Source organism: Triturus cristatus, chromosome 7, assembly GCF_964204655.1.
Source record: "Triturus cristatus chromosome 7, aTriCri1.1, whole genome shotgun sequence".
NCBI lineage: Eukaryota > Metazoa > Chordata > Amphibia > Caudata > Salamandridae > Triturus > Triturus cristatus.
Window position 1 is genome coordinate 1,583,408,950 of NC_140590.1, and position 27,363 is coordinate 1,583,436,312.

General features: G+C 46.6%; 1 protein-coding gene across 2 annotated transcripts in view; it reads left to right on the forward strand.

The window, feature by feature from the left end:
- The window catches only part of CSE1L (chromosome segregation 1 like), a 458,899-nt gene that overhangs the window by 137,576 nt on the left and 293,960 nt on the right, over positions 1 to 27,363 (forward strand). For both annotated transcript variants that reach the window (XM_085619429.1, XM_085619430.1), the window contains exons 10-12: positions 244 to 373; positions 3,369 to 3,434; positions 7,824 to 8,026. In XM_085619429.1, the coding sequence (XP_085475555.1) occupies positions 244 to 373; positions 3,369 to 3,434; positions 7,824 to 8,026 (399 nt within the window). The remainder of the gene's footprint in view (positions 1 to 243; positions 374 to 3,368; positions 3,435 to 7,823; positions 8,027 to 27,363) is intronic.

Below are 27,363 nucleotides of genomic sequence, written 5' to 3' on the forward strand. Positions count from 1 at the left end.
TTTTCCTGGTCATGCAGTCTTAAAAATATTGTTATAACTTTAGTTATTCATTAAATGTTTCGAAGACTGAGTGCTTGAGTTGTATTGCAAGATAAATCATTTTCTATCATCAAATTCATGAGGACGTTTTAAGTAGTGAGCCATTTTTATTTATTGTGCCTGCCCTGTAGTGAAGAGACTTCTGATTGACCATTATGAATGCACGTTGTAAACCCTTTCATGAATATTTGTCTTTTTTCCCAGTTGGTTAGCAATGCGATTCAGTTCTTGGCGTCTGTCTGCGAAAGACCTCATTATAAGCACTTGTTTGAAGATCCTAATACTTTGACGAGTATCTGCGAAAAAGTAATTGTGCCCAACATGGAATTCCGAGGTAACCGATCAAAATGCAGGTTCTTAAAAACTTGTCTTGTAAGAATTACTAGGCTGACTAATCAGTGTGTATAACAGATTGATAGTAAAATCAACCAAGTATTTTATGTGTTGAGATTAGTTTATTTCCTACATTGTTTTTATTATTTTGAATTAGTTGCTTACGTTTTGCTGTTCAGCAATCCAGATTAATCTCACCAGTTGTACATCATATGCCTCCATGACACGCAGTCTTGTTCAAGAGACCACTACCTGCCCTTTTCTCAAACCTTAATTGCAACAACAAAAAATTGTAAATGTTTTAATGCCTCTCTGTTCATATATTTTGTGGGTTCTGGATGTGGAATCTGATGGAACAGCGATAAGTGAATTTGGTGCTGAATTATTGTGTAAGAGACCTCCTGGCCAGGGTGATCCATTCGGAGACCCCTCAAAAGGGGCTAACCACCCCAATTATCATAAATCCATTTGAAATTAAATGTTCAATAATTAGCTCACGTGGCTTGTAAGTAACCGCTTAAACCAGATGTTGCAACATGTGCCCCTGGAATTCTGGCAGCTGTTGTCATAGCAGCTGAATTGTTCTTTAGGTATTACATATGGTATCCGCTTTGGTGCCTTGACCTAGGTCTGAGTGAACTTTGGCTGGACCTGAAGTTCAGCTTACTCTTGATATGTTTAGTTTCATACATATCAATCAAGGAGGGTCACAGTTAAATAGCGTTTGTCATACATGTTTTTATGCACCAATCGTTTGTTAGGCGGCCCCCGATGTGCATAGCTGGAGTTTGCAGTAGGGCTTGTCATGAAGCCTGGCTTGTTTCCCTGATTTAACAGATTTTCAGACCAGGCTTTGATACTCGAAATGGACAACAGGAGCTAAAAGCTTCTTCATCCAATGGGGGCTTTTATATTTAAACCTAGATCCATGGATGGTCTGCAATCCTGCTTTCAAGAGCGGTCTACATACCAAAGCTTCAGCTATCTTCATTGTTTTACCCTTTTAAGCCCACTGACTATTGTAATGCTAATTGGTTGAAAATTACTCAGTGATTTTACGCCAAGCATCAGCACATTTCTTTGTAAAGATTCCAAGATAATCCACTTTGTGTTTTATCGCTGTAGCAGTGATCAAAGGTTTCTACGGTAGAAAAGTGGTGTTAAAAAAGCAGCAGTGCCTACTTTCTGTAAACGCCCCTCCCCCAATGGATTAGCATAAAACTCTCCATACCCACAGAAGATTAAAACCTGCTAAATCTGCCAAATTTCATGTGAGTTTATCAAATAATGCAGTAGTTGTCAGCAGATTGACACATTTGATCCCTCTCCACTAAAAGTGCCCTCACTTCACAAATCTGAACAATGTTAAAACTAAGAAGAATAAGCGAAACATGCTAGGCAGCTGCAAAATTTCGCACAAATTCATGAAGGACCACTACAGCTTTCTAATTGTCAGGATATCTCTAAAATTTAAACACTTCATGCCCAACCCGAGCACATCTTTAAATGCAAACTACTGAATGGACGAACACCAACAGTATAACAGTAAAGTTCCAACTCTGCTAATTTTGTATAATTCCGTTCAGCTGTTTTTTCAGTATCATTGATCAATTATTTCTATGGGAATTAAAATAGAAATAGACTTTTGGGACATGCCTTTATTCGTCGCCCTTGCTTAATAGATAAACGCAAACCTTTCATTGGAGGATCCAAAGTGAATCAACCTTTTGTTTGGAAGGTTTTGAGCAGATTTGGCAAACTGCGCAAACGTTATTACAATAAAACATGCATTTCCTCAAACTCAAACCAAACTAACTACACTGATGCTATTTCCACCAGTCTAATAAATCTATTTAAGGGTGTATGCATGTATATGGGTATGTGTTGTATAATTGTGTATGTGTATATATACTCGTGAACAAGGGATTTTTTTCTCAACACGCGTAGAGGTTGTCTGACCTGTAAAAAATAAAACACTGCTTTTGAAGCAACCAACTTGCGTCCACGGCATGCTGTGTATTTATGAAGGAGGAAATGTGTGTTTATGTGTGTGTATATGTGTGTGTGTGTATATATATGTATATATGTATGTATGTATGTATATGTGTATATATATATCGCTCAACAGCGGGTGCCGACGTGAGGCCAAATCCGTGGCCTGAATTAATGTTGCAACAAAAATTACGCCGGATTCTTAAGTATATATTTATGTTAAACAAACAGACCCAGTCTGTTAGTCACACCGACCCGTTTCAGCCACACAGGGTCTTGCTGACGGTGAATATATATATATATATATATATATATATATATAGATATAGATATATATAGATATAGATATATATAGATATAGATATATAGATATATATATAGATATATATATATATATATATATATAGCACAATTATACAACACATTCCCATATACATGCACACGCCCATAATATTCTGCCTCCTGCACCCTCTCTGCCTCCTGCTTTCCTCTCTCTGCCTCCTGCTTTCCTCTCTCTCCTGCTCCCTCTCTCTGCCTCCTGCTTTCCTCTCTCTCCTGCTCCCTCTCTCTGCCTCCTGCTTTCCTCTCTCTGCCTCCTGCTCCCTCACTCCCTCTCTTTTGCTCGCTCTCTCACTCTCCCTGCCTCCGGCTCGCGCTCTTTCTCTCTGCCTCCTGCTCGCGCTCTTTCTCTGCGCCTCCTGCTCTCTCTCCTTCTCTCTCTTTCTCTCTCTTTCTCTCTCTTTCTCTCTCTTTCTCTCTCTTTCTCTCTCTTTCTCTCTCTTTCTCTCTCTTTCTCTCTCTTTCTCTCTCTTTCTCTCTCTTTCTCTCTCTTTCTCTCTCTCTCTCTCTCCCTCCTCTTCCCCCCCCCCTTGGGCTCAAGTCAGACAAATGATGTGCATGTTGAATTATAGCACACTTACTGGAATATCTTTTGCTGGAGTTCCAAACTTTTTATTTGTTTGTTTTTTTTCTTGTTTTTTTTTTTTTTTTTTTTTTTTTTGCAGCTGCCGATGAAGAGGCTTTCGAAGATAATTCTGAAGAGTACATAAGAAGAGATCTGGAAGGATCTGGTAATGTGGTGATTTACACACTTAAATAATAACTCGTAGCGCAGTGTTTACATATACTTTACCTAGTAGTATTAGATTAGGTTTACCTTTTTATGTATCGAGTACGTTGCTGCTAATCGCCTTCACTCCCTCTCTAGCAGCACTGCAATACCATTGGCAGCTGGAAGTTGGCAAATGTCTCAAAAGCAGCAAATATTGGTTATCTGTTAGAAAGGTGTCCATTCACTATGCATCCGTTGTGAGGCCTGCTTCCCTGTACACCAGACCGTAACATCATGTTGACATATTCGTATGGAAGTCATGTAAAAGTGTATTTTCCTTTTTCTGTCACACCAACTATCCAAAATGGAATTTGAGCTATTTGCCCAATTCCTCTTGCAAAAAAAATACAAATTGGTCAAAGGTGTATTTTTCTAACCTAAATTTTATCTTTGACCTTGTTGTTGTACCCTACTGTTCCCCTCCATTCCAACGATGAAACCAATGGCTAGAATACACAAACTAGAGATGGCCTAGTTCAGTTCATGCCTATCTAGCTTTCTTGGCTCGACTGGCATGCATTGTTGGCCTTCACTTTGTGTGTCATAATCCTTCTAATCAGTAATGTCGGTTACATAAATGTTATGAAGCTCTTGACCGTAAACAAAACATTATTTTCGCATGCTGGTTAATAATGGAAGGCAGTTTTATCACTCGTTTTTGAATTTTAATTTTAATTGTAAATTCCAATTCATAAAGTACAAATGCGAAGATGTTCCAGGCCACCAGAAATAATAGAGACCCCTGCTGCGAGAGACTTAAACAAAGTAAATTGAAAGCACCTTTCAGTCCCTTAAACCTTCATCTCGTCTCTGCCCACCATATACCGTGGTTCAAGACTCAAAATCTCATTCTGAGCATCTTGTGAAGCTTTGTGAAGTTGTGAAAAAAATCTCGTAGCTTAATTACATTCCAAAAGTTTAAACAGCCATTCAGAAAAATGTCTACCTCTGCCTTAGACAAATTAAATTCACAGCTGAATGACTAAATAGTGCATAACTAAAATGTTGGTCACACCTCAATATTTTATGTACCTCCGTTGTCTCACTGATAACTACTTTTGTCTAACATGAAAAGACAAAACCTACTCCCGTCACCCCTGCACCCATTATTCACAATCCAGGCAAACATTAGCTTCTTTCCATGGCCCCAATTTGACTGATATAAGAAAGATTAACAGATTGGTTTTGTCAGTAGCAAATTCAATGGCTCCGTCAATGAAGTTTGCTTGGCTAAAGCATAGTAGTAATAAGGCCCGTACCAATACCCCATTAGTTGTAAAGAAATTATCTTTGTCTGGTACCTCCTTTGTGGTAGATATCCAATGCACTAGGAAAACATTCTTTACATCTTACTACTTTGGACTTCTACTTAAGCCTCCTGTATTGACTGTTCATCTTTTATCAACTAATTATTTGAGCTGGCATTGTGAGAAGGCCCATATAAGGTGACCAGCAAATTCATAGATCTGGGACTGATATTAGCTAAAAGAGAGAACCAGCCATTGGAAGCATAGTCAGGGACCTAGAGTGCAGAGGTGGAAACACGAATTCCTTAAGTGGGCTGCAAGTGAAAGTGTGATCAAGCTGCGACTGGCGCCTAGGTACCAGAAAGAGACTATGTTGGAAGTGGCGCGAGCTTGGGAAGCGCTAGTTGAAGCGCTGCGCAGATCTGACGGAGACCAGGAAGATGAGCCGGCCCACCACTAGACCACGGGGCGCAGAGAGCACAGGGGGAACACGGGGACTGGAAGCACAGTAGAAGGGGAGAGCACAGGGTGGCATGGGGAGAGGCCGGGCAACAGTAAAGGCACATAGTAGGCATACACCTATAGGTCAAGACACGTTGAGATTGGCAACTGCTGGGGGAGCACACTGGAGGGAGGGGTAGGGGTGGGAGGGGTAGTAGTTTTGTTGTTGGGGAGGGCTGAGTAAAGTAGATACAAGGGTGTGATGAATGCTACGAGTCCGCGGGATGCAGGAAACAGGAGCATGGATAATAACGTAAACTCTTATGGTTACACAGCTTAACAACTTTGTACTTGAGAAGGGGAGAGCAATTTATAACTGTGTATTGTATGCAACAAATGTGAAGGAGAAGATGTTGAAAAGGAAATTGCAAAAAATAAATTATAAAAAAAAAAAAAAATTGTGAGAAGGCCCATTTCTTGATGACTTCTAACCAGTTTGTGGTAGAGCTAGTGGTCTAACCCATCTTCTCTGTGCAAGATAAGCGAATACCTTTTTTATGCATCTCAGTCCATCCACTTTTCATTGTTTTTACTGCTGATGAATGACATTTCAGCACAAACCGATAACAAGGGAACATGCTTTCAGTAGACACTAAAGCATATAGTGTGGCAGGCAATAAGGACATTAGAGCACTCTTCCCTATGCAAATAAACTCTTCCTGGAACAATCAGTGGTGTAAACAACTCTGGGGTTATCGGTGCAATGTCCGCTTATGGCTATCTGAGTGTTAGTGCAGCAATCCTTTTTTCCTTCATCCTACTGGTTGTCACTGCTCCTGCCTCAAGGTGTTTAAGCAGAAACAATGTTCACAAGGAACTCATTTGAACCAATTAATAAAATTTCTTGCAAGGAGTAATATATCTTGCACAATTTAAACAGACAGCATAAATGAAAATTCAAACCATAATTTGATTAGCCCTATCACTTTTGCAGCAACATTTTGTAGAAACCCTCAGAACAACTATTTTAACGGTACCCACTTCAGCCGAAGTGAGTATAATTTATTTTGCATAGACCTAAAAATACTTTCAATTGTGTATTTACATTATCTACATTTCCACATTTCGACGCGACTTTGTGACCCCAGTGAAGTGACCATAACCAAAACAGTGCAATATACATAGTGCTAATAAGGAAGGGAGGCGATGGTTATTGGTAATTAAAAGGGAGCCCTTTGGAGATCTAATACAATCAATTTTTCATAAGCAATTTTTAGTTCGCTGGGGGCTCTCCCTTTATAGTTGTCGACAGCGTTTCGACATTCTCGCGATGGTGTCTCCTCAGGAAAAGGATTCTGGGGACCGTAAGTGGGACATAGTTTTAGTATGAGCGAAAAGGAAATTAAATCTGTGGGCTGTGACTCAGAGGGGAGGACTTGCTTACCTAGCAACACTATTTAGGTGCCCGAGGTGAAGGAATCAATCTTCTTAGTACAATTCAGTGTACTTCTCGGTAGTATCCATGGTAATTAGTTCCTAACAAAGACCGGGGTAAGAATGAGTATCAACACCAGGGATGGTGTATGTATTGGTACAAGTGATTTAAGTGCTCATGGGAATGCTTACCCTTGTGAAGGTTTGCCACTGTATGGCTTCAGGCAGTATTCACAGTAACTCAAGGTTACTGTAGCTCCTATCAGTAAAAGAGGCATTACATCTGTGTTATAATGGTTATTGGTGGGTACCTCACCTAAAAGTACAGCATAAGATATTCATTTAGCACAGTGGTTAGTGACCCTACTCACCAATTTAACGCGGTGAGTGAATAATTCAATTATTGTTGATCTTACCATCACAAGTCTGTAAGTGACATTGACAGTCTAAGATTAGACTTGTAGTGTTTAACATAATACATAAGTTCAAAATTGAACATTGGGGTCAGTGACCCTACTCACCAATTTGCAACGCGGTAAGTAAGTAAATTAATTACTAATCATTTTGCCGTCACGGGTGTGTAAGTGACAGTCTAAGTTAGGCTGGTAGAGTTATTAAATCATAAGGCACAGTTCTGTATAACTGTAGAGTTTGGCTTACCAAAGTAGGCGGACGGCGATCCGCTCTCTCTGGTGCTCATCAAGAAAGGCGCAATTTGCTTTCGTGTCAAAATACGGGCCACCGATACCGCGAGCGTGCCGAACCACGGCCGAGCGGCGCATGCGCTGTATGCTTGCCAGAGTGGTCAAATCTAGTTTGCTTCCAAAGTGGCGGCCATTAGAGAATGGATGCCGCTCAAGTCGGGCATATTGAATAAATATGGACAACATTAGTGGATGAAAACATTTTAGCATATTGGAGGCTGGTGTTTAAGAACGTACATAGAAATGGTTTCCTTCTTTAGCTCATCTAAAAGACAGTGTGTTTTTATAACCTACCTATGTTCAGTATTCATTGTAAACTAATTAGAATTTGCAATTCTGCATTTGTCACCCCTGTTCCACCTTAACTTTTGAATCCGGTTTATCAATTCACTTGCAGTGCACCCATGTGGTTGGTGGTCACTTTTCCCAAGGCAGGTTCTCAGGAATACCAAGCCCCCTTCTTAAAGGATTGCAGTTATTTGCAGGGGGTATTTACTAAACATTTTCTATTTTGTTTTTCAGATATCGACACCAGGCGCAGAGCAGCTTGTGACCTAGTGCGGGGGTTGTGCAAGTTTTTTGAAGGGCCGGTTACTGGCATCTTCTCTGGTTATGTCAGTTCTATGCTTCTGGAGTATTCCAAGAACCCGGCGACTAACTGGAAGCACAAAGATGCTGCAATTTACCTGGTCACCTCGCTAGCATCAAAAGCACAGACACAGAAGGTATGTGTCCAATTTGTGTCGAAATTATATTGAGTTTTGTGTACCTATTTGTTTTCTTGTGAGTTATTAACTTGACAGTATGGGTTAATAATGATTGCCCCTATTCTAGAACATAGTAGTAGCTCAATACTATAATCTGAAAGATTCTCTAATGTAGAATTATCACTTTTCTTTAACTAGTTAAGTGTGAGGGACAAGTCTCAATCTTAATGCTTTTGTTGCAATACATGTATTATTATTGGACATCACTTGTACATTACATTCAGGTTTACCTGTCTGGAGTGTCTGGGTGCAGAGGGGCTGGACGGGTTGGTTGCAATGTGCGCTACACCGTAAGCAGTAGGGGGGGGTGTCATCTAGAAACCGGCTGCAGAGGGGGACATGGGGGCAAGTCCGGTAACTCCCAGCTGAGTGTACAGTTTGTGAGGGTCTTGGGAGCAGTGTCTGTGTTCATGGACCCATGCCAGGCGGCCCGGGTGCAGAGGGTTTTGGTCAGTTGTGCCCGTGCATCAAAGGCCCTCACGGTTCTCGGTCGGACCTGCAATGAGGGACAAAACAGGACAGCTGTGCCACTCTCAGTGCTGGCCTCTACAATGCTGACGTCCCTTATTAGTTGGTCGGTCTTTGCAGTGTTGGAGTCCGGATTGGACTCTAAACCAAGTGTTGGTTGCTGCAAGTTGTGTGGTACACTGGGTATTGATGCAGGGAGGTTCCTGGGGGTCCTACCCTCTCCAAACTTTGAGGGGGACTGATCTGATCTCTGGGAGACCTCTGGGAGCATGATGACCTCCTGGGCGGCACCTGCGTCGGTGGACTCTGTGGTCAGCAATTCGGTGAACTGGATGTTGCGGTTGGTGCCCTCAGGTTAGGGGTTCATCCACTTAAAGGGAGATGCTGACGGCTTTGCAAAGTGCTTGTGGCCCTCCAAGGCTTTTGGAGGATGCACAGCTGCAGGATGCGTCGGGTTGTCACGATTGTTCGGACAGGAGCAGGCAGGCAGGGTTTGGAGCCTAAGTCCATTGGTAGGTGAATCTGAGTTGCTGATTGTAGGAAGCTGGCTCTGTATATGGTATACCACTAAGTAGTTATACCGTGCACAGAGTCCAGAGATCCCCCCCCAGAAATGTGCAGAGCTCGGTGCAAACCCAAAGTGTTCTATTTGTGATAGTGTTGGCGAGCAGCCTTAGGCCTAATACAGAGAAGTGTAAGACATTTGTTGTGCACACAATGACACACAACTCAAAAAAGGAGATCTACACCAAGTTTATAAAAATAAGTTTTGTTTAGGATTTGTTTAAAGGCCCAGACGTTCGCAAAACGGTAAGTACGTTTTTAAATATAAAAACTTTTCAGTTTAAAAGTGGACACAGTGCAATTTTCAGTCTTTGCAATGTTAACCTATGTAGGAAAATAACAATGGTGTTTTACAGGTAAGTGTGCAACTTACAATTCCAGTCTTCTGGTTTCAGGGTCAGCAGAGGGCAGTGTTACGGTAAGTACACACACTGCACCACCAGTGCACAGGGGCGGCCGGGTGCAAAGGTCAAATCTGGAGGTCAGACCCAGTGGAGGCTGGGAATGCTTGAAGACCCGCTGCTTGCAGATAGGTAAAGCGGCTACTGTTGGAAGCTTGATCTGTATATACTATACCAATGCGAGGTATAGTGTGCAGAGTCCAGTTGATCCCCAAAGGTAGGCAGAGGTAAAAGTAGATAATACCTTACTCTCCATTTGTGGTAGTGTGGGCGAGCAGTAAGGTTGTCCTGAATGATGTGGCACGACTAATTTTCAGGCTACCTAGAAGAACCCATGCCTCTCCTCTACTGCTTAAGCTACATTGGCTCCCTATTGAGCAGAGAGCGGAGTTCAAGAGCTTATGCACGGCCCATAAGGCAATTTATGGGCAAGCCCCCGCCTATATTAAAGAACGTTCGGAGGTCTATAAGCCCAAACAAATTCTTAGGCCTTCTGATTCCCAGCAATTGGTCTGCCCTCGATATAAGTTAGCAACCAAAGGAGGGAGATCCTTTTCGGTTTTGGCTCCACATATATGGAACAAACTACCAGAATCGCTTCGGAGAGAAGTAAATCTCCTGCGTTTTAGGAAGCTGCTAAAAACGCTTCTATTTAGGGAGGCTTTTGGCCCATTTAAATAGCTGCATTGTAGGCTTTTCTCTGCCCCTCTTACGCTTTGAATCATAGCTGTTTGTCATCGGTCTTGAGCGCCTAGAGACCTGTAGGTGAGTTGGCGCTATATAAACCGAAGTTAACAATAAGGCTTTATCAGAGGGTAGTGATACACATTTATTATACTCACTCAGGCAAGGAATGATGTCACACACTCAAAGACTGAACTCGGATCAATTTGTTTGTATAAAAATATAATTAAATTGTATTTTATTTTCTAGAACCAAGCCTGGCCTGGTACAGGTAAGTGTAATAGTACTTTGCAAGAATAATGCAGTAAAATACAGTTTGAATGCAATGCAATTGGATTGGTTTCGTACAAACTAACTCCATACTTTGAACAATTCACAAGAAAGTAAATTCAGTCCTATGGGAGAAAACAATGTTATCTGTTTAACAGGAATTACTTCGGTTTGGGAGATGGTTTTCTGGGGTTAGAACAAGGGTTCCCCCCAGGGTCAAGAATGCAGTCTCATGGCACCCTCAGCGGCACTAGGGCGGACGGGTACTGAAGGCCCAGTGTTATCCAACGGGGAATAGGGGGCCACTGGTCGGCGGCTGCTTACGAGCAGGCCACAAGGTTGTGGGATCAAAGCTCCTGGACTTAGGCTCAGGGCAAAGGGGTAGCCGATGTAGCACACAAGGTGCACCCACAGCGGCACTGGGGCGTCCGGGTGCAGGTTTGGCGTCGGGTGCTCTGTTTTCAATGGACGCTCAGAGACGTACCTCTTTTGGAGGCGACCATCGGTGGGAGAGTTAAGTTGGGATGTCTTGGGATGCTGGGACACAGTCGGTTGGGCCACCCAAGGCCGCGGGATGTCTGGTGCAGGGGTATCTTTTGGCATCAGATTCTTACCGGCTCCGATCGGGGGGATCCTCCAGAAAGGGTCTGCAGGCGTCGGTTGGAGACTTGCGGTAGGTCAGGGATCACCAGATCCCAGGTCTGAATCGCTGGGGAGACCACCAGACTCCGATTTTGCTGGAACCAGAGTTTGTGGGTGAGCAAAACCAGTGCTCACGGGGGACAAAGTCTGGTTTGAGAAAGCAGGGCAGGTCCTCTGGGTTTTCGCGGTGCTGCTAGCTGCAGGACACAACAGGATTGGTGTCCTCCTTCTTTCAGCACAGCTTCTTCATCTCTCTTGTATGAGGAGGCAATGTTCAGGGTTGCCCATAAAAAATACATTTAGGGGCATTACAGGTAGGTACAGGTCGGAATCAATGGGTCCCTTCCTTGGTATGGGTACACCCCCTATTAATATTCGTAATGACAATCTCCCAGACCATATACTCTTTATGGCATTACTGCACTTACAATGTCTAAGAATGGACTTGGACATTGTAGGGGTACAGGGCTCATGCACCTGTACCCTCACCACTGATATAGTGTACCCAGCTAGATGGGTGGTTTACCTTTGCCAGGGCAGTGGGTTGTAGGCATGGCACACAGGGATGCTTTTTTCTGGTCCAGGGAGGACCTGGCTTGGCAGTTCAGGCTGGACTGTTCCCACAAGGAACAGGATCAAGACTAATTTGACTATGGCTGTGTTCAAACTGGGGTGGTGTGGTGAAAAAAAGAATGATGGATTAAACCCAGATCCTTGTGACTGGGGTGAATGTTTGCATTGTCCAGCATTCCGTCCATCAATTGTTTCTTTTGCATACACAGGGATGTGTGCCATGTCGATTCTTCACTTTGCTCTGCCCGAAAATACGCAGCCTGCAGTGCGTGTGTAAAGGTACAGGGCTTCTAAGGGTGGCACAATAAGAGTTGCAGCCCTAAGGAGCCTTCCCTGGTCATAGTGCCCTTGGTACCTATGGTACCATTTATAAGGGACTTACATGTGGTCAGAAAGTTGGCAATTGGCTTTTGCAACAGTACAGTTTAGGGAAAGAACATGGGCCCTGGGTACCTGGTTGGCTGGAACCCAGGGCACACTTGGTCAAAAAGTGCATCAACATTAGACAAAAGTGTGGGGGGGGCACTTTCCTACAGCTACTTGGTTCATGCTTCGGAGGTTTAGGCAAGCACAGGAGTAGACACAGGGCAGCACCAAACATACACCACCAGCGGCGCAGGGGCTTTCAAGCACTGGGTCAGGCGCCCAATGCGAATAAATGGAGGAACTGTTTTTTTAAACCGTCAGCAAGCGTTGAACCAGAGGCTGCACAAAACACCAGAGGTAAATTGGCCAGCTGTGGGTCGCAGGGGCACAGTCAGTCGAGCTCCCCAAGGCCCATGGCCGTCAGGTGCAGGGGTGTCCTTTGACGCCTGGTTTCTCTTACCGAAGTCGGTCGTGTTTGGGGGGAGCCTTTAGTTTCACACTGCAAACATTGTGTTGGAGTAGTCAGTTTTCCCTGCATTGTGCCTTCTTCGTCCTTTTTCTTTTTAGGTTAACAGGAACTAGTTTCAGGGTCTTGGGGGGAACCACCTAAATACTAGATTTAGTTTACAGGGGAGTAGCAGGTTCGGTTCCTTACCTGGAGTGACTATTAATCCACCCTTCTGTGGTAGGGGGCATAGCCCTAGCCTTAGCTGGTTGGATACGTCCCACCATCTTCAAGATGATGGGCACTGAAAAATGTGCCTTACTTCGCCTCCTCCACCTGAGGGGTAGAGTTGGTGAAGGAGGGCACACCTCCTATTCTGACTAAGTTTTACCGTTGGTTCTTCTGCCTAAAGTGGGAGTTTGAATTGGGTGCTGCCATCTGCTGCTAGCAGCAGATGGCTGGGAGTCTCATTACAAAGGTGGCAGACCTTTGACGCTTCCCTCTTGAGCACTGTGCCCATCCTGGTGGAGGGGGTGTGACATGCTCTCCCAGAATCTGCTCTGTTTCTGGCCACAGAGAGCAGAGGCTCTTGATCTAGGGGTCCAGAAACATGCCTGGTGGTGGTAGGCTGCCTAAAGCCAGTCTGAGACCACACCAGGGTTAGTAGGTTTTCAGGGGGCACCTCTGAGGTATCCTCTTGGTAAATGGTTTCATAAATCTGGATGCAGGGTTGGGGGTTAGGTGGTAGGGGGATTCTGTGCCTGGTGTTGGGCCATTGCCTTCTACCCGGCTCATTTTTTTAAAGATAATAGTGGAATAAAAACATGGAAAAGGAAGACCTTTCTTAAAGGTCAACACTAGCTTCATTCTTAGAGACAGGCCAGTAGTAACAATAGTGTGAATTACAACTCTACAGTGGGTTTGTTTGGGGTTCCATATAGGAATTCTTAGAAAGAGTGGGGAGGGGGTCCTGTGCCTGGTGCTGGGCCTTCGCTTTCTACCCTGCTCGTAATAGAGGAATAAAGCATGGAAAAGAAAAATGTATTAAAAATCAACTCTAGCTTCTTTATTTACAGATATGTCCTCACGTAATATAATACACCCCTCCTATAAGGCCTGCTGTAGGGGTGGGCTACATATATTGCATGCAGTCTCGATGGGCATGGGACACAGGGGGTGTGCCATGCTGTGTTTTCACATTTGTGTAGTTTCACGCAGCCTGCAGTGGCAGTCTCGATGACCTGGTTGGTAGGAACCCAGTGCACTTCAGTCAACATTGCATCAGATACCAGGCAAAAAGTGGGGGTGACCAGGTCACAGTGGGGCACGTTCCTGCAGTAGCTTCTCTTCACTCTGAGCGCTAGGGGTTCCCCAAAACAAAAAGGCCATATTTCTTTGTCACTTGCTGTGTGACTGCTATAAGATGAGCGAATATCAGGAGAATCTAATTCATTCACAAGGTCTGTAGGGTAACTATTCTCCAACAAGGCAGTCAGCGGGTGTCGCCTATATACTGCTAAATATTGTTCCTGCCACTCTGTCTGATGGCATGAGCAAAGTCAATTGGGTGTGCGATCTTTTCAAAGTAACAATCAAGCCTGGTGTTCTGTGTTACAGGTAAGGCAGAGATGGAAGGGTTGGGGGTAGGGAGGTTACCTGCCAAATTTGAGCCTCAGATATCCAAACAAAGGTACTTTATTGTATCTACACTGCTGCCACCTGAAATGGACTCTGTCCAGGTTGAGGCACGTAGGAAGCCGAAGTCTGTATTGATTTACATCAATGTAGGTAGCTCTGTTTGCATGGCAGTATCTGATAGACTACTAGCCGCATATTCCTTGACGTAGAATTATCCCCAGGCGTGAGACTGGATCCGGAAACGTTTTGCCACAGCATTCCTGCGCGCTGGGGTGACATCACGCGACTGCCCAGACGTCTGCGTACGTGACGTCAGCGAGGTCACAAGACCCACCCCGGCGCGCCCACGTCAGTTTTTTCCTTTTCCGCGTGCAACGCAGATCCGTTCCTTGCTGCAGGCCTGTTTAAGGCCCCCCTTTCTTCCATTCTTTTTGGTGGAACAGTGTGCGAATGCCTTCGGGCTTTAAAACTTGCACGTTTTGTGGGCGTCTTATGTTGGCGACGGACCCTCACCTCATTTGCATGTGGTGTTTGGAGGAGGATCACGGCACCACAGATAGTGCGGTGTGCCAAAAGTTGAAGCCGAAGTCGCGGCTGGAATGCCGAATGAAACTTCCGCGTCTCTCCAGGTCGACGTCCTCCCCTCGGTCTGCTTCGGCGGACGGCTTCAGGTCCGGCCGTGGTCGTCGTCCTCCTTTCTCCGATATCATGTGAGCGTTGCTCCCCGGTGGGTAAGTGTCGCAGTTCGTCCCCGGGGGCTGGTTTCCGGCCTATCGGGGGCGTGGACTCTCCGCGGGTGATGGGGCCCCGCGTGTCGTCCTATCCACCGTTTCCCAGTGATGTGGCATCGAGAGTCCAGATGGAGACTTACGCAGCGGCTTTGCAGGCCTCGCTGGCGTCTCCTCCTCCTTCCCTTCCTGGGGCGTCGGCGGATTCCTCGCCTTGCGCAGGACCCTCCGTGGCGCCGCCTGTGGCTCCGGCGCCCACTGGGTTAGATACAGGCTTGAAAGATGTGCTGTTGGGGTGCGGCTCCTCTGGGGCACCTCCTTCAGGCCACGGCGTCTCTGCCTCGCCACCAACCCCCGGAGGGGTCCCTGTGGTGTCGCCGGGGCTCGGGTCGCATCCCCAAGCCCCTCTCAGTCCCTTGGAAGGGTGGTCCTGTCTAAGGCTGAGGTGACGCCGCTACGGCGGCGGCAGCAGCTGGACCGCGCAGAGCTACAGGGGTTGGTGGACTCTTCTAGTCCCTCTCCGGACCCCTCTCGTACCTCCTACCGAAGGTAAGTAACTCGTACAACGGGTACAGAGTGAATGTTGTGGAGCACAGAGTAAGCATACAGGTTTATAATAGTAGTTTGTTTGAGCTCCCTTTTTAGGGCGAGCATCCGAGACCCCTTGTATATACTTTAGTATATATACTTTAGTATATACTTATGTGTATGTACTTTGTGGGCTCTGGAGATCAGCCCTAGGACTTATCTGCTTCCACTTAGGGACTTTTTTCTGTTCAACTGCCTCTATTTAACTGTCTTGATCGAAAACAACCAGCAGAGGTCAGTAAAATACCAGAATTGGTTTCTGCTGAGGGACTTTCTATTTTTTATTTTTCTGGCAACTGCCTCTATTTAACCTCTTCAATGCCCATGACGAGATAGTCTCGTCATGGAGCACGGTTGCGCTGTGCCCATGACGAGACTATCTCGTCATGGACCCCGCCCGCTAATAAAAGGCCCGGCACAGGAGGGGGAAAGGGCGGGGCACTGAAGGGGTTAACTTTCTTGATAGAAAACGACTTGCAGAGGTCAGTAAAATACCAGAATCACTTTAGCATTCTCTAGATTCCAGTCCATAGAAATTCTTTCACAAGCACCCGTAGACGATGTTTTTTTCAAATCTTGTATTTTCAGTGATATGACAACCGAAGGTCCTGCTTTTATATTAAAAAACAGAGCTTTGGACTATACCATTTCCCGCTGAAAGGCAACATTTCTCTCCATGTGTTCCCATACCTGGCGTGTCACGCAGTTTGGTGCTTACTTTCCCTCTATATTAAAGAACAGTCGATGTTTCAGCACCCAGGCTAATGTGCTGCATAGCTAAATACATATGAGGTCCAAAAGGTGAGACCAATTGCATTGCAAATGCTTGTTTAATTGAATGTTCTGTAACTCCTGTTCCGGGGTTCCAAAGAGTGTCTTGCAGGCAAGAAATGTAGTGAGGAGAGGGATCTGAACGCTCAGATCAGCGCCACACGTAGGAGGGGAATTACTGCAAAGCGTGTGTGTAGGAAGCTGGCTCTTTATGTGGTATACCAAATAGAGGTGTGCTGTGTAAAGAGTCCAGGTATCCCTTATGAGTGGATAGTGGCTTGCTCCAGCAATCCCAAGGTTCACTATTACGGGATAGTGTGGTCAAGCAGCCTTAGGCTTATCACGGAGGAGTGTTAGACATTTGGTGCACACACCGTGTCAATAAATGATACACAAACTCAAAAAAGAGATCCATGGCAATTTAGAAAAATAAGTATTTTTATATATATTTTGAACCCAAGAATTTCATAATATTTCGGTATATACTTTTTTAAAATTTACTTTTTACAGTTTTAGCAATGTTAACAACCAACAGTGCTTTTTACGCATAACGCTTTCCTATGGAAGAAAGAACATTCACTCCATACAGATACTTGAAATACTTTTCCGTAGGACCCTTTTTGGTCATGAGCTGGTCGAGGGACAAAGACAAAAGTTTCACAAGCAGATTGGTTGTATCTGCTCTGATGAGTCAGGATGCAGAGGTGCTGGACGGGTTGGTAGCATTGCATGCTACGCAGTAGGAACGAAAGGGGGGCCACCTGGAAATAGCCTGGAAGGGTGGACTTGGGAACAAGTCTTGTAGCTCCCAATGAGGCGCTCCAGTCGTGACGGTCCCGGGAGCTTGGGGGGAGCAGTCTGTTTCCTTGAACCAGGGCCAGGCAGCTCGGGTCCAGAGTGTTTGAAGTCCGCTGGCTTTCGTGCGTCAAGGCGCTCACTGTTGTCGGTCAGTATCAGCAGGGGACAAAAACTGGACAGCTGGGCCACTCTCTGTGTTGGCCTTGGCGGTGCCGACATCCCTCATCAGCTGGTAGTCAGTGATGTCGTTCGAGACCCGACCGGACTGGACGTACAGCAAGTTAGTCGCGGCCAGGGTCTGGTACCCCGGGTATTGGTGCAGGAGTCCTTGTTGAGGTCTTGGCGTCTTCAGGTTTGGCAAGAAGACTGATCTGACCTCCTTGAGTGCGCTGACCTTCTCCTGGGCGGCTGTTGTTCGGCAGACAGCAGCTTCGTTAAACCAGTTGGTGGGTCCAGAGTAGTGACTCTTCTACTCCAAGGGAGATGATGGGTGAAGTGCTGGCAACCCTCCGGGAGGATGCATAGCTGCAGGGCGAGTTGGGTCTTTGCGGTTGTCGAGTTTGTGTGCCCATGTTTGGCACCAGAAGTCCACAGCAGTCTTCAGTTCTTGTGGGGGGTCAGCTCTTCAGTGTGTTGTCCTTCTTTTCAGTTGGTGGATTCTGAGGTTCTGGAGCCCCCTAAATACTAAATTTAAAGGCATTGGGGCAGTTAAGGGTAGCATCCAATGGGCTACCTACCCCTGTGGTCACTACGCCCCCTATATGACCACTTCCTGTGGGAAGCTGGCATAACCCTGTCCCAGATGTAAACACCTGCCAGAGCAGGCATTGTTCCTGACCCCCGAGAGTGGGACTCTCACCTCCTAGGGGGTCCAACACGTCTGTTGGCAGGCTGGTCTGGACCAGCCAGCCAGCACACTAGTGGACTTGTAGATTTCAGGGGGTAGCGCAAAGGGTAACCTCTGGGTGCATGTATTAATAAATTCTTCATTGGAATCAGTGTGGGTTTATTAATACAAGATGTTTGATGACAAATATTTTTGATTTCAGTGAAGTTGCCTTGTAGCTGGGTAACTCATAATCACCAGTGCCCAGTAGATATACTTAATATGGCTTCCCTGTTCACTGGTAATGTCCAAGAATCGACTTTGACATCACAGGGGCATATCTGCTCATGCAGATATGTCCTCACATCTAATATAATGCACCCTGCCATAGGGCTGTAAGGCCTGCTGTAGAGGTGACTTGCATATATTGCATGCAGTGTCTGCAGGCATGGCACACAGGAGGTCTGCCATATTGTGTCTTCAGTTTTGTCAGCACCATGTCACCCAGCCTGCAATGGCAGTTTACATGAGTGTGGTGAAGGGTCCCTTAGGGTGGCACAATACATGCTGTAGCCCCTAGGGGACCCTCTTTAGTACCCAGAACCTAGGGGGGGTTCTATCTATTGGGGACCTACAGGGGTGCTAAAGGTATTGCCAATTGGGGATCAATTGTACAGTTTTAGCGAAAGATCTGGCACTGGGGACCTGTATAGCCGGAACTCAGTGCACTTCTGGCAAAATCTCATCAAATACCAGGCAAAAAGTAGGGGTGACTTTCCTACAGTGTCTCTTCCAACCAAAGCAGTGTGCCACGGTCTCCCATAGGAGAGCACTGCAGGGTCATAAACATGGGGGGTGGGGGAAGGGGGGCAAGAGAGGCAGCTGTAGCGCTCACCTGGCAGAGTCTCGTGAACAGGATGACAGGGCCAGGTCCCTCAGCCCCAGTCCAGCTGTTCTCCCAGTCTCTTACAAAACTTGGAGAGAGCCAGTCCTACTCACGCACAACTCCTGATCAATGTAGAACAATCACAGGAGTAATACCCGTAGACCCAACTGAGATTTGGGTGAATACTGTGTAAATGCGACAATCTCTCAGCGGGATATATTGGAATTATTTAAACTGGTATGTACAAGACATTACAGCAAGCAAAAAAGGAGAAGAGGCTAAGGGTTGTTCTTTCAAAGCGCCCATAGGCGTCATATATTTTAGGAAAACAAATGAATTTAAACAGTGGTGGTATGAGCACAACAGGGTATGAATACTCAGGCAACCCTAGTGTGGAAGGTGTACAAAGTGCTCGTGCTTGTGAAACAACGGCCCAAGTGACAACGTGAACAAACCACAGCAGACGGCGCAGAAGGATATGCAATATGTACAATTAAAAGGTTCACATAACAATTTACTCAATGGTATAATTGGTACATTTCATCATTTCAATGAACCAGGTTGGCATGCGCCTAAGGCGTTTGAGCTGGTGGATAGTGGTCGACGGCGTTTCGATCCTGTCAATTTAGGATCATCTTCAGGACCTGGGTCGCCTATTTTGGGAGTGCTCTGTGAAAAATAAATTACGTATCAGAGCGGCAAAACAGAGGGGGGGAAAAGGGGGGGGCAAGGAGGGAGGGGGGAAAAAAAGAAAGGGGAGGCAGGAGAAGAGGAGAGGGTAACGAAGGGGAGGCAGGAGGAGAGGTCAGGGGGGAGTGTGGGGGGGGGGGAAGTGGTTGTGGAAAAAAGGGGGGGAGGAGGGAAGAGAAAAAGGGTTAGGACGGAAAAAGGAGGGGGTTGGGGGTGGTGGTAGGGCAGAAGGAATTTCAAGGCCTACCTGACACACGCAGAAGGGGTGCTGACGTGAAGGAGGAGGCGTTTTCAGCAGGAAGCGAATATGTGCAGTGAAGGGCGAGGGGGGGAAAACAACCCCTCAATCTGTGGAAGGCCACGAATAAGAGTGAGACAGGTGGTGAGGAAAAAGGAAAAGGAAGGAGAAGGGTATTAGGAGACTCACCGATGTATGGTAAAATTACCGGGACTTCGCAGGAGAATGCAACAAGTGCGGGGGAGGAACGGTACACCGCCTAAAGACAACCAAGGGCAGGAGGTTACCGGCAATTCAAGGCGGGACGAAGACAGGAGCGCACACGAACAATTGTGAGGCTTACCCGATAATTAGAAGAGCGGGAGTGTGGGTTGCAGTCCAGTTGGAGTAAGTCAAACAGCAGCGAGTCTGGATTGAATCCGGAACAAGAATGAATCATGCGGTAGCGAGAGGAGCCACGGACGTGTGCTGCCTTTGGACGATCAGTGACTGTGGAGTTGGACGCAATACCTCCTATAAGAAGGAGGAGCAGGCGGACACGGAGAAGCCGTCTATTGGACGCCACGGGCGGTGTGAGGGGTATGAGTCGGCGAAGTCATTGCTAGGGGTGTAAGTCGAGGTCGTTGCAGGGACGCTCGGTGGCATGGAAACGGGGCGAAGGAAAGGGAAGAGGTGTATGAAACTGAGGGGATCGAACCGAGGGAGTCAGGTTCGCGGAATGCAAGGGAGACCGGGAACTAAGGGAAAAGTGCCCAGGAAAATGGAGACAAGGGAAGGTAATACGGCGCTGAGCGAAAGATCCAAGGGGGCGAGGGTAGGTGAAGCCAGTGAAGGCGGGATATATAAGGAAGGGAGAGGCAGGGAACGAAGGGAAGAGGAGGGGAGAGGGGGGAGGGAGGGGTAAAAAGGGGAAAGGTGGGTGGAGAAAGGGAAGGCTTAAAGGGACAGGGATATGGGGAAGCAGCGGATGCAGGTCGGAGAACCAGAGATCATTACGACCAAAGAAACATAGTCAATGTCCCAAGTACAACAACAATGTTATAATATTAATGGAAATGAACTGACAACCTGGAGAAATGGTATGGAAACATTGAGGATACCAGGGTCAGTCAAAACGTGGAGGTAAGAATATATAATGGCAAGACATGAGTATAAGGGGGACCATCTAGGAAACAGACTCAGGTGGTGTAATGGATGGTACTATTCCACTCATCAATCGTGTTCAAACCCTGGTGTACAGAGTTGCAACGAGGTATCCATTTGCATTCATTCTTGTTAAGGAGACCTTGAAGATTTCCACCTCTGGGGGGGGAAGGCGAGGCTGGTCAATGACTTGCCATTTCATGTCCAGAGCATCGTGTTTTTGTTCCAAGTAGTGCGCGACCAGTGGGGCTGTAATGGTCCTGCAGTTTAATCTGCTTTTATGCTGAATGATTCTTTGTTTAATCATCTGTGTTGTTTGTCCAATATAGATGAGATGGCAAGGGCATTCAATGGCATAAATCACATTTTGTGAGCGACAGTTGGTGAATGTGTTCAGGACATGTGACTGGTTATTGAATTTAAACTCCTTGGTTTTGATTGTTAGTTCACAAACGCTGCATGATTGACATTTGTAATGGCCCAGTACGGGTGGTAAACCCCAATTTGCGGTGATGGTGTTTGGTCCAGTCAATTTGTTGGGCCAAGTGATGGCATGGACCAGATGGTTAGATAAATTGTTGCCACGTTTGTATGAAAAGAGGGGCGGTTCTTGGAAAGATTTATTTGTGCGCAGAAGTGTCCAATTTCGTGTAATGATTTTCTTGACTTGGTTACTGCTGGGGCTAAACTGGGATACAAATGGAATGCGGGAATTATTTTTTTTAGGCTGGGGTGTAAGTAAGAGATCACGATGGCAGTACCAAGCCCTCTTTCTCGCCCGTGAAACCAATCTGCGTGGGTAGCCTCTGTCTGTGAGTTTCTTGCACAGGACCTCGGATTCTTTGAAATAGTCTCTGCGCCATTTACAATTTCTACGAATCTGCAGGAATTGACCATAAGGTAGCCCGTCTTTGAGCCCACGTGGATGGTAACTTGAATAATGTAGCAGTGTATTTCTCTCAGTTGGCTTCCGGTATAGTGAAGTTCCGATCAAGCCTCCTTCTGCATGTATGTTCAGATCCAGGAATGGCAAATCATTAGTTGTCTGTTCACATGTGAATTTTAAGTGGGTTTGAGAGTTGTTCAGCCAGTCAACAAAGGAAGTTAAAGTGGCGGCGCATCCTTTCCAGAGTAGGAGGACATCGTCAATGTATCTACGCCACAGGGAAATTTGATGTCTAAACGGGTTGATGGGTGAAAGTAGAAGGGAAGTTTCAAGTTTGTGGACAAAGAGAATGGCAAAATTCGGGGTAAAGCATGCACCCATTGATACGCCTTTGATTTGTAGATAGAAATCCTCTTTATACAGAAAATAGTTGTTTTCTAAGGCAATGTGTAATAAGTCCATGACAAATTCTGTGGGGATCCGAGTAGGTTTAGGTCTACTTTCCAGTAGTTCAAAGATGGCTAGAAGTCCTTCTTCGTGTGGGATGTTTGTATATAGGGATTCTATATCCAAACCTGCCATCAATTCTGTATCCACGTCAAAGGATCTGTCTTCAATGGTTTTAATAAGGTCCATGCTGTCTCGTATGAAAGTGTCAGTGAGAGGGACAAATTCTATGATAACAGCGTCTATATATTTCCCCAAAGGTTCCAGGACGGAACCACAACCAGACACAATAGGTCTTCCTGGGGGATTTTGTATGTCCTTGTGAATCTTGGGTAAGACATAGATCACAGGTGTTCGTGGGTGGGCATTATTGAGAAAAGCAAATTCTTTGGAAGAAATAAGGTTGTTAGTTTGTGCTTGTTTGGTGATACGGTGTATCTTTTTCTTTATGTCCGGAAGGGGATCGCATGTGAGTTTACGATAATGGGCCACATTAGAAAGTTGTCTTTTAATTTCCAAGTCATATTTCTCATTATCCATGATGACAATTCCGCCTCCTTTATCTGCCGGTTTGATGGTTAATTCAGATCTATTTTTGAGGCTAAGTAAGGCCTGTTTTTCAACCAGCGGGAGATTGTAAGGAACATATTCAAACCTTTACTGTACTTCTGCAATCTCATGGAGCACCAATCGTTCAAAAGACAGTATTTCTGGAGGCATGGTGTGCGAAGGGGGATGGAAGGTAGAGGGGAGGTGAAAACGTGGAGCGTCGGTTTGAAAAGGATCTGGTCTTTCTGCAAAGAATTGCCGCAATCTGATACGTCTGAAGAACTGTAGTAGGTGTGCGTGTAGATCAATGATGACGCATGGATAATGAGAAATATGACTTGGAAATTAAAAGACCACTTTCTAATGTGGACCATCCATCCAACGCCTCGCGGCCCCCGCTTCGCGGGAGCCGCTGGTAGGCGCGGACAGCATAAATCACCGGCTGGGTTTTCATTTTTGTTGTGACTTACGAAGCGAAAGGACCCTCAAGTGTTAAATGGTAGCGGCAGTTTCAGTCGATAACCTTTCAAGTATTTGCCCGGCGGTAATCGCCTCTCATACCACTCGATAATTTACCAATGAAAGAGGCAGGCGCCGGAGACTGGAAGGCAGGAAACAAAGTTTTATTCCGTCGGAGCAGAACACATCAGATCAGACAGCAAGGTATCGTCACGAGGTGCTCTAACTGCATCTCTGAGACCTGGTCTCTTATACACCGGTTTATTGCTTTATTACACATAGTACATTCTTGAGATTCCCTTGATGCATGAGAGAACATCCCCTGAAGCCCCGGCTCAGATCCGATCCCACACATAGTTACAGTAGAAGTTCCCACCTTACCCGCAGTAGGAGATGGCTATCGCGCAGCAGGGAATTCCGCCAATTCCTGGGGGTGTGTGCGACCGGCCGGGTCTCAGGGGGTAGGGGCTTTGATCCACTGTAATCCCTTTGATGTGGGGTGTTTCCCTTACAGTAGGGGCAATAAACTGCATCCGCAGGGCTAGGTGGTGGCCTGGGACCAGTTCGGACAATGAGGCGCAGAGGAAGGGGGTTATCAAAGGAGCGGCATGACCATGTATGGGATGTCGGTCGGATGTGGTTCCGTAGCAGGGTCGCGCAGAAGGAGAGGGTTTATGGCCCGTGTATGAGAGAGCGGGGGCGGCCGGCGCGCGGGGGGATGCTTGCAGCGCCAGGGAAAAGCGCTGGCGATCGAGAATGAGCGGGGAGAGAGTGGGGTGCCAAAAATGGCGGCCGTGCATTCGCTGTGCGTGGCGCTGGGCAGAGGCAAGATGGCGCAGATAATGTTCAGTTTGCAAGCTAAATTTCCACACAAGGACGCCAAGCTGTATTGGGGGGAAAGCTGCTGAATCGCCCAGTTTCGGGACTGCGAGGACCACGGTGCTCAGCGCCAAATCGAATCTCCTCACCTGGCTCCTCTTCCCGATCCCGTCCCCTCTTGCCCTCGCTATCCTTGATAATATTCCTCCCTAACGCGCTAGCGGAACGCGCGCGGGTCGTATCCCGGGGCAAAGAGCTGGCCGTTTGTGGCCGTTTGTGGCCGTTTGTGGCCGTTGTTATGCCATTTCAGCATTTTAGTGTTTTAATCTTTACGTGTTTTTAGGTGTATTACCCTGTATTCTTAGGTCCACTGTCACTTCTTCTGGCTATCCCCCTACTGCTTGCTCTTTACTTTTGAGTATGACTTCCCTAAGGTCTGGTAGGAAGATTGCTCAGAGTAGTAATGGGGGTCGTGTAACAGGGACTCTTGATAATTTTATTACAAGAGCAGCCCGGGTTCTTGAACAAGAAATTATATTAACTGAAAAAAGACTGTCCCTAGAAATCTCTGCAAAGCGATCGTCTCTTGGCAATATTATGGCAGCCATTTCTCCTGATGGTAGGCTGCCTCAACCAGTTTTAGACAGGCCACATAGTGACTCGCAAGGGTCGCCGGACATATCAGCACAGAGTCCGCTGGATAATATATCCGATACTATAAACATTTCTGAATCAAGCGGTCTACCCCTAAATACTAGTGTGATCCTTTCACAGCCCATCACTGTGCAGCCTTGCATTGACACTTTGAGTCTGGGCAGTAAGTCCAAGCCCATTCCTGGGAAAAGAAAACATATGGGAGTGTTTTCCAAAGGCAGACGCGCTAAAGTACCTAAAGTGTCTAAATTGTCCAAACCTGTAATTCAATTTGACGCTCCTAACTCTTATCTGCCCCATAGTTCAATTCCTGTTATTGGGAGTCCCAGGTCTTCTCATCCTCCCACTACTCTGCCGACTGCCAACCTCATGCCCCCTGGCTTTTCTGAGCTTGTAGAGCAACTACTTAAATCCTTTTTCCTACCCCTATATGAGAGAGTTAACAGACTCTCTACTTCCATAGGGAAAATTGAGAGTATGGTGCTTACCAACACGTCTCTATTGGAGAAGATTTTAGCGACTCCAACTGGCTCAAAGATTCCACCAACCTCCGATGTAGCAGTTAAAACGGGGATCGTTCCTAATGGTAATACTCCTTTGGCCAGCGCACCCTCCAATTCCCTTGTTCACAAAGATCATGTTGTGGAGGTATCTCACCCTCATGTTAGCACTGTTATGTCAAATGATCCAGCTTGTAATGCTATTTCTGATAAGAGTAATACTACAATCTGCCAGCCTATAACAGAGGGTGATGGTCTTCTTTTTAAACTTCCATGTATTAACCTTCCTCCTGAGTCGCAGCCATACACTGTCATCATGGTAGGTGTTCCACGGCTCCCCCAGGCTAAGCCTGAGTCTCATAGCGAGCTGAAGAAAAAAGTAATACATTGGTTAAATGGAAATAGGCCGTTATCGGCTAGATTAAGTGCCGAGATCCTGACTGTTCGTAGGGTGAGTTGGGTGGGAAATAGGGCTAAGAAAGTGGAGGGAGATTGTGTGATTATAAATTTTCGGGACCCAAGGGTGGTGAGTCATATATGTTCCTACCCCAATATTTTGAGCGTCACTGGAATATCCACTCTGGATTTGTCATACTTTTATCCTCCCAACCCCTGTGTTATATCCTGTGACATGTCTACTGGCTGGGAAAGGGTCAATAGGAGCTTCCGTCGCCAGCCAAGATTCGATTTCCATCTCCCACTGTCTAATTTCTTTGCACCATTGAACACATTAGAAGGGGTAGATTGACTGCCATCAAATCTAATAAAAAAAAGTTCGAGGCATGTGGGCTGCTGAATTCATATCTGTGCATAGATCGCCGCCTAGTGTTGGGTCCGGATGTTTGCACGTTGTTGTCCTGGAAGAGTCTTCGAAGTATCCTGGGATAGGTGACTCCTCCCCTGGACTACAGTGCGCATGGGCATCCTCTCCATCCTCAGATTGTTTTTTTCCGCCATTGGGTTCGGATGTGCTTATCTTGACTCAAGTTAGGAAAAACTTTTTCCAGGCCAAAAGGCCTCTAGTTCGCGTCGGTACTGTTCCCGATCGGTATCGATAGTATCTTTGTTAGTTTACTAACTTCCAGAACCAACTTTTTCGCATCTTACCCGACCATCGACCCGACATCGACGATGGAATCGAGGACACCATTCAAGCGGTGCCCTGTATGCAATGCGAAATATCCACACATCGACGTCCATCCGGTGTGCAACAAATGCCTTTCACCGGATCACGACGAATCTACATGTATGGCCTGTGCCCGATTTCGATCCAAGAAGACTCTCCGGAATCGACGAGCGGCGAGACTCGAGGCGCAGCAAGCGGCACCGGCCCCGGCCGACATCTTCAGCGCCGAGACCGAAGATGTCGAAGAAGTGGAGAACCTACCCTCCAGTCCCGCTTCCGAACATGACTCTGGATCGGAAGACGTCGACGAAACACTCTTTCGCAGAGATGAGGACGACACCGAGGTAGGAGACTACAATGAGGCCTTAGGGGCCGAAGAGAGTAGCTCCGATGACGAGCAAGGCCTACCCGTTCAGACTGAGGAAATCCCAGTGCAACAGTCTATGGCTCCGGTCGAGGGATCGCCTTCGGGCCTTACCCAAGACCTATCCCGCAGTTCTTCGGCCCCGCCCTCGGACATTCAGCGGCAGCCATTAATGCCCAAACCGGCTGGTTTCCCTTCTTCGAAACCGAAACCAAAAGCTGTATTGGTTCAACTGAAACCGAAACCGAAAGTGGCGCTGGTCTGATCGAGGCCCTCCACACCTTCGACGCCAGCAAAACCCGTCGGCACCGAGCGCAACAAACGAGACTTCGGTGCCGAGCTTGAAGCGGCCGACGTCGGAGTCGACATACGGAAAAAGACCTTCGGTGCCACCAAACCTACTCGGCTCCCGGCACCGACGCAATCGGCTCCGACCCCAAAGGTCAAACTGCCTGCCGCGTCTCCCACCGCTTCGACGGCACCACCAAAGCCTCACTCATCGAAGACGTCGACGGCCATTCCCGCCCCTCGACTCGATGACTCACCGGCGCCGAAAAAGTCCACGCCCGCCTCCACAGAACCGGTCGGCGCAAAGGAATCAAGGGCGCTCCAGGTGCCACCCATTGCTGCGCAACGCACCAAAAACAAAACTGTCCTCCAGGACACGTCGGGCTCCGAGCCAATAAAAGCTCCAACAGCCTCTTCGGCACCAGCCAACATTACTTTTGGCCTGCCACCATCCACGGCCCCGAAACTGTTCCAAATCAGGACA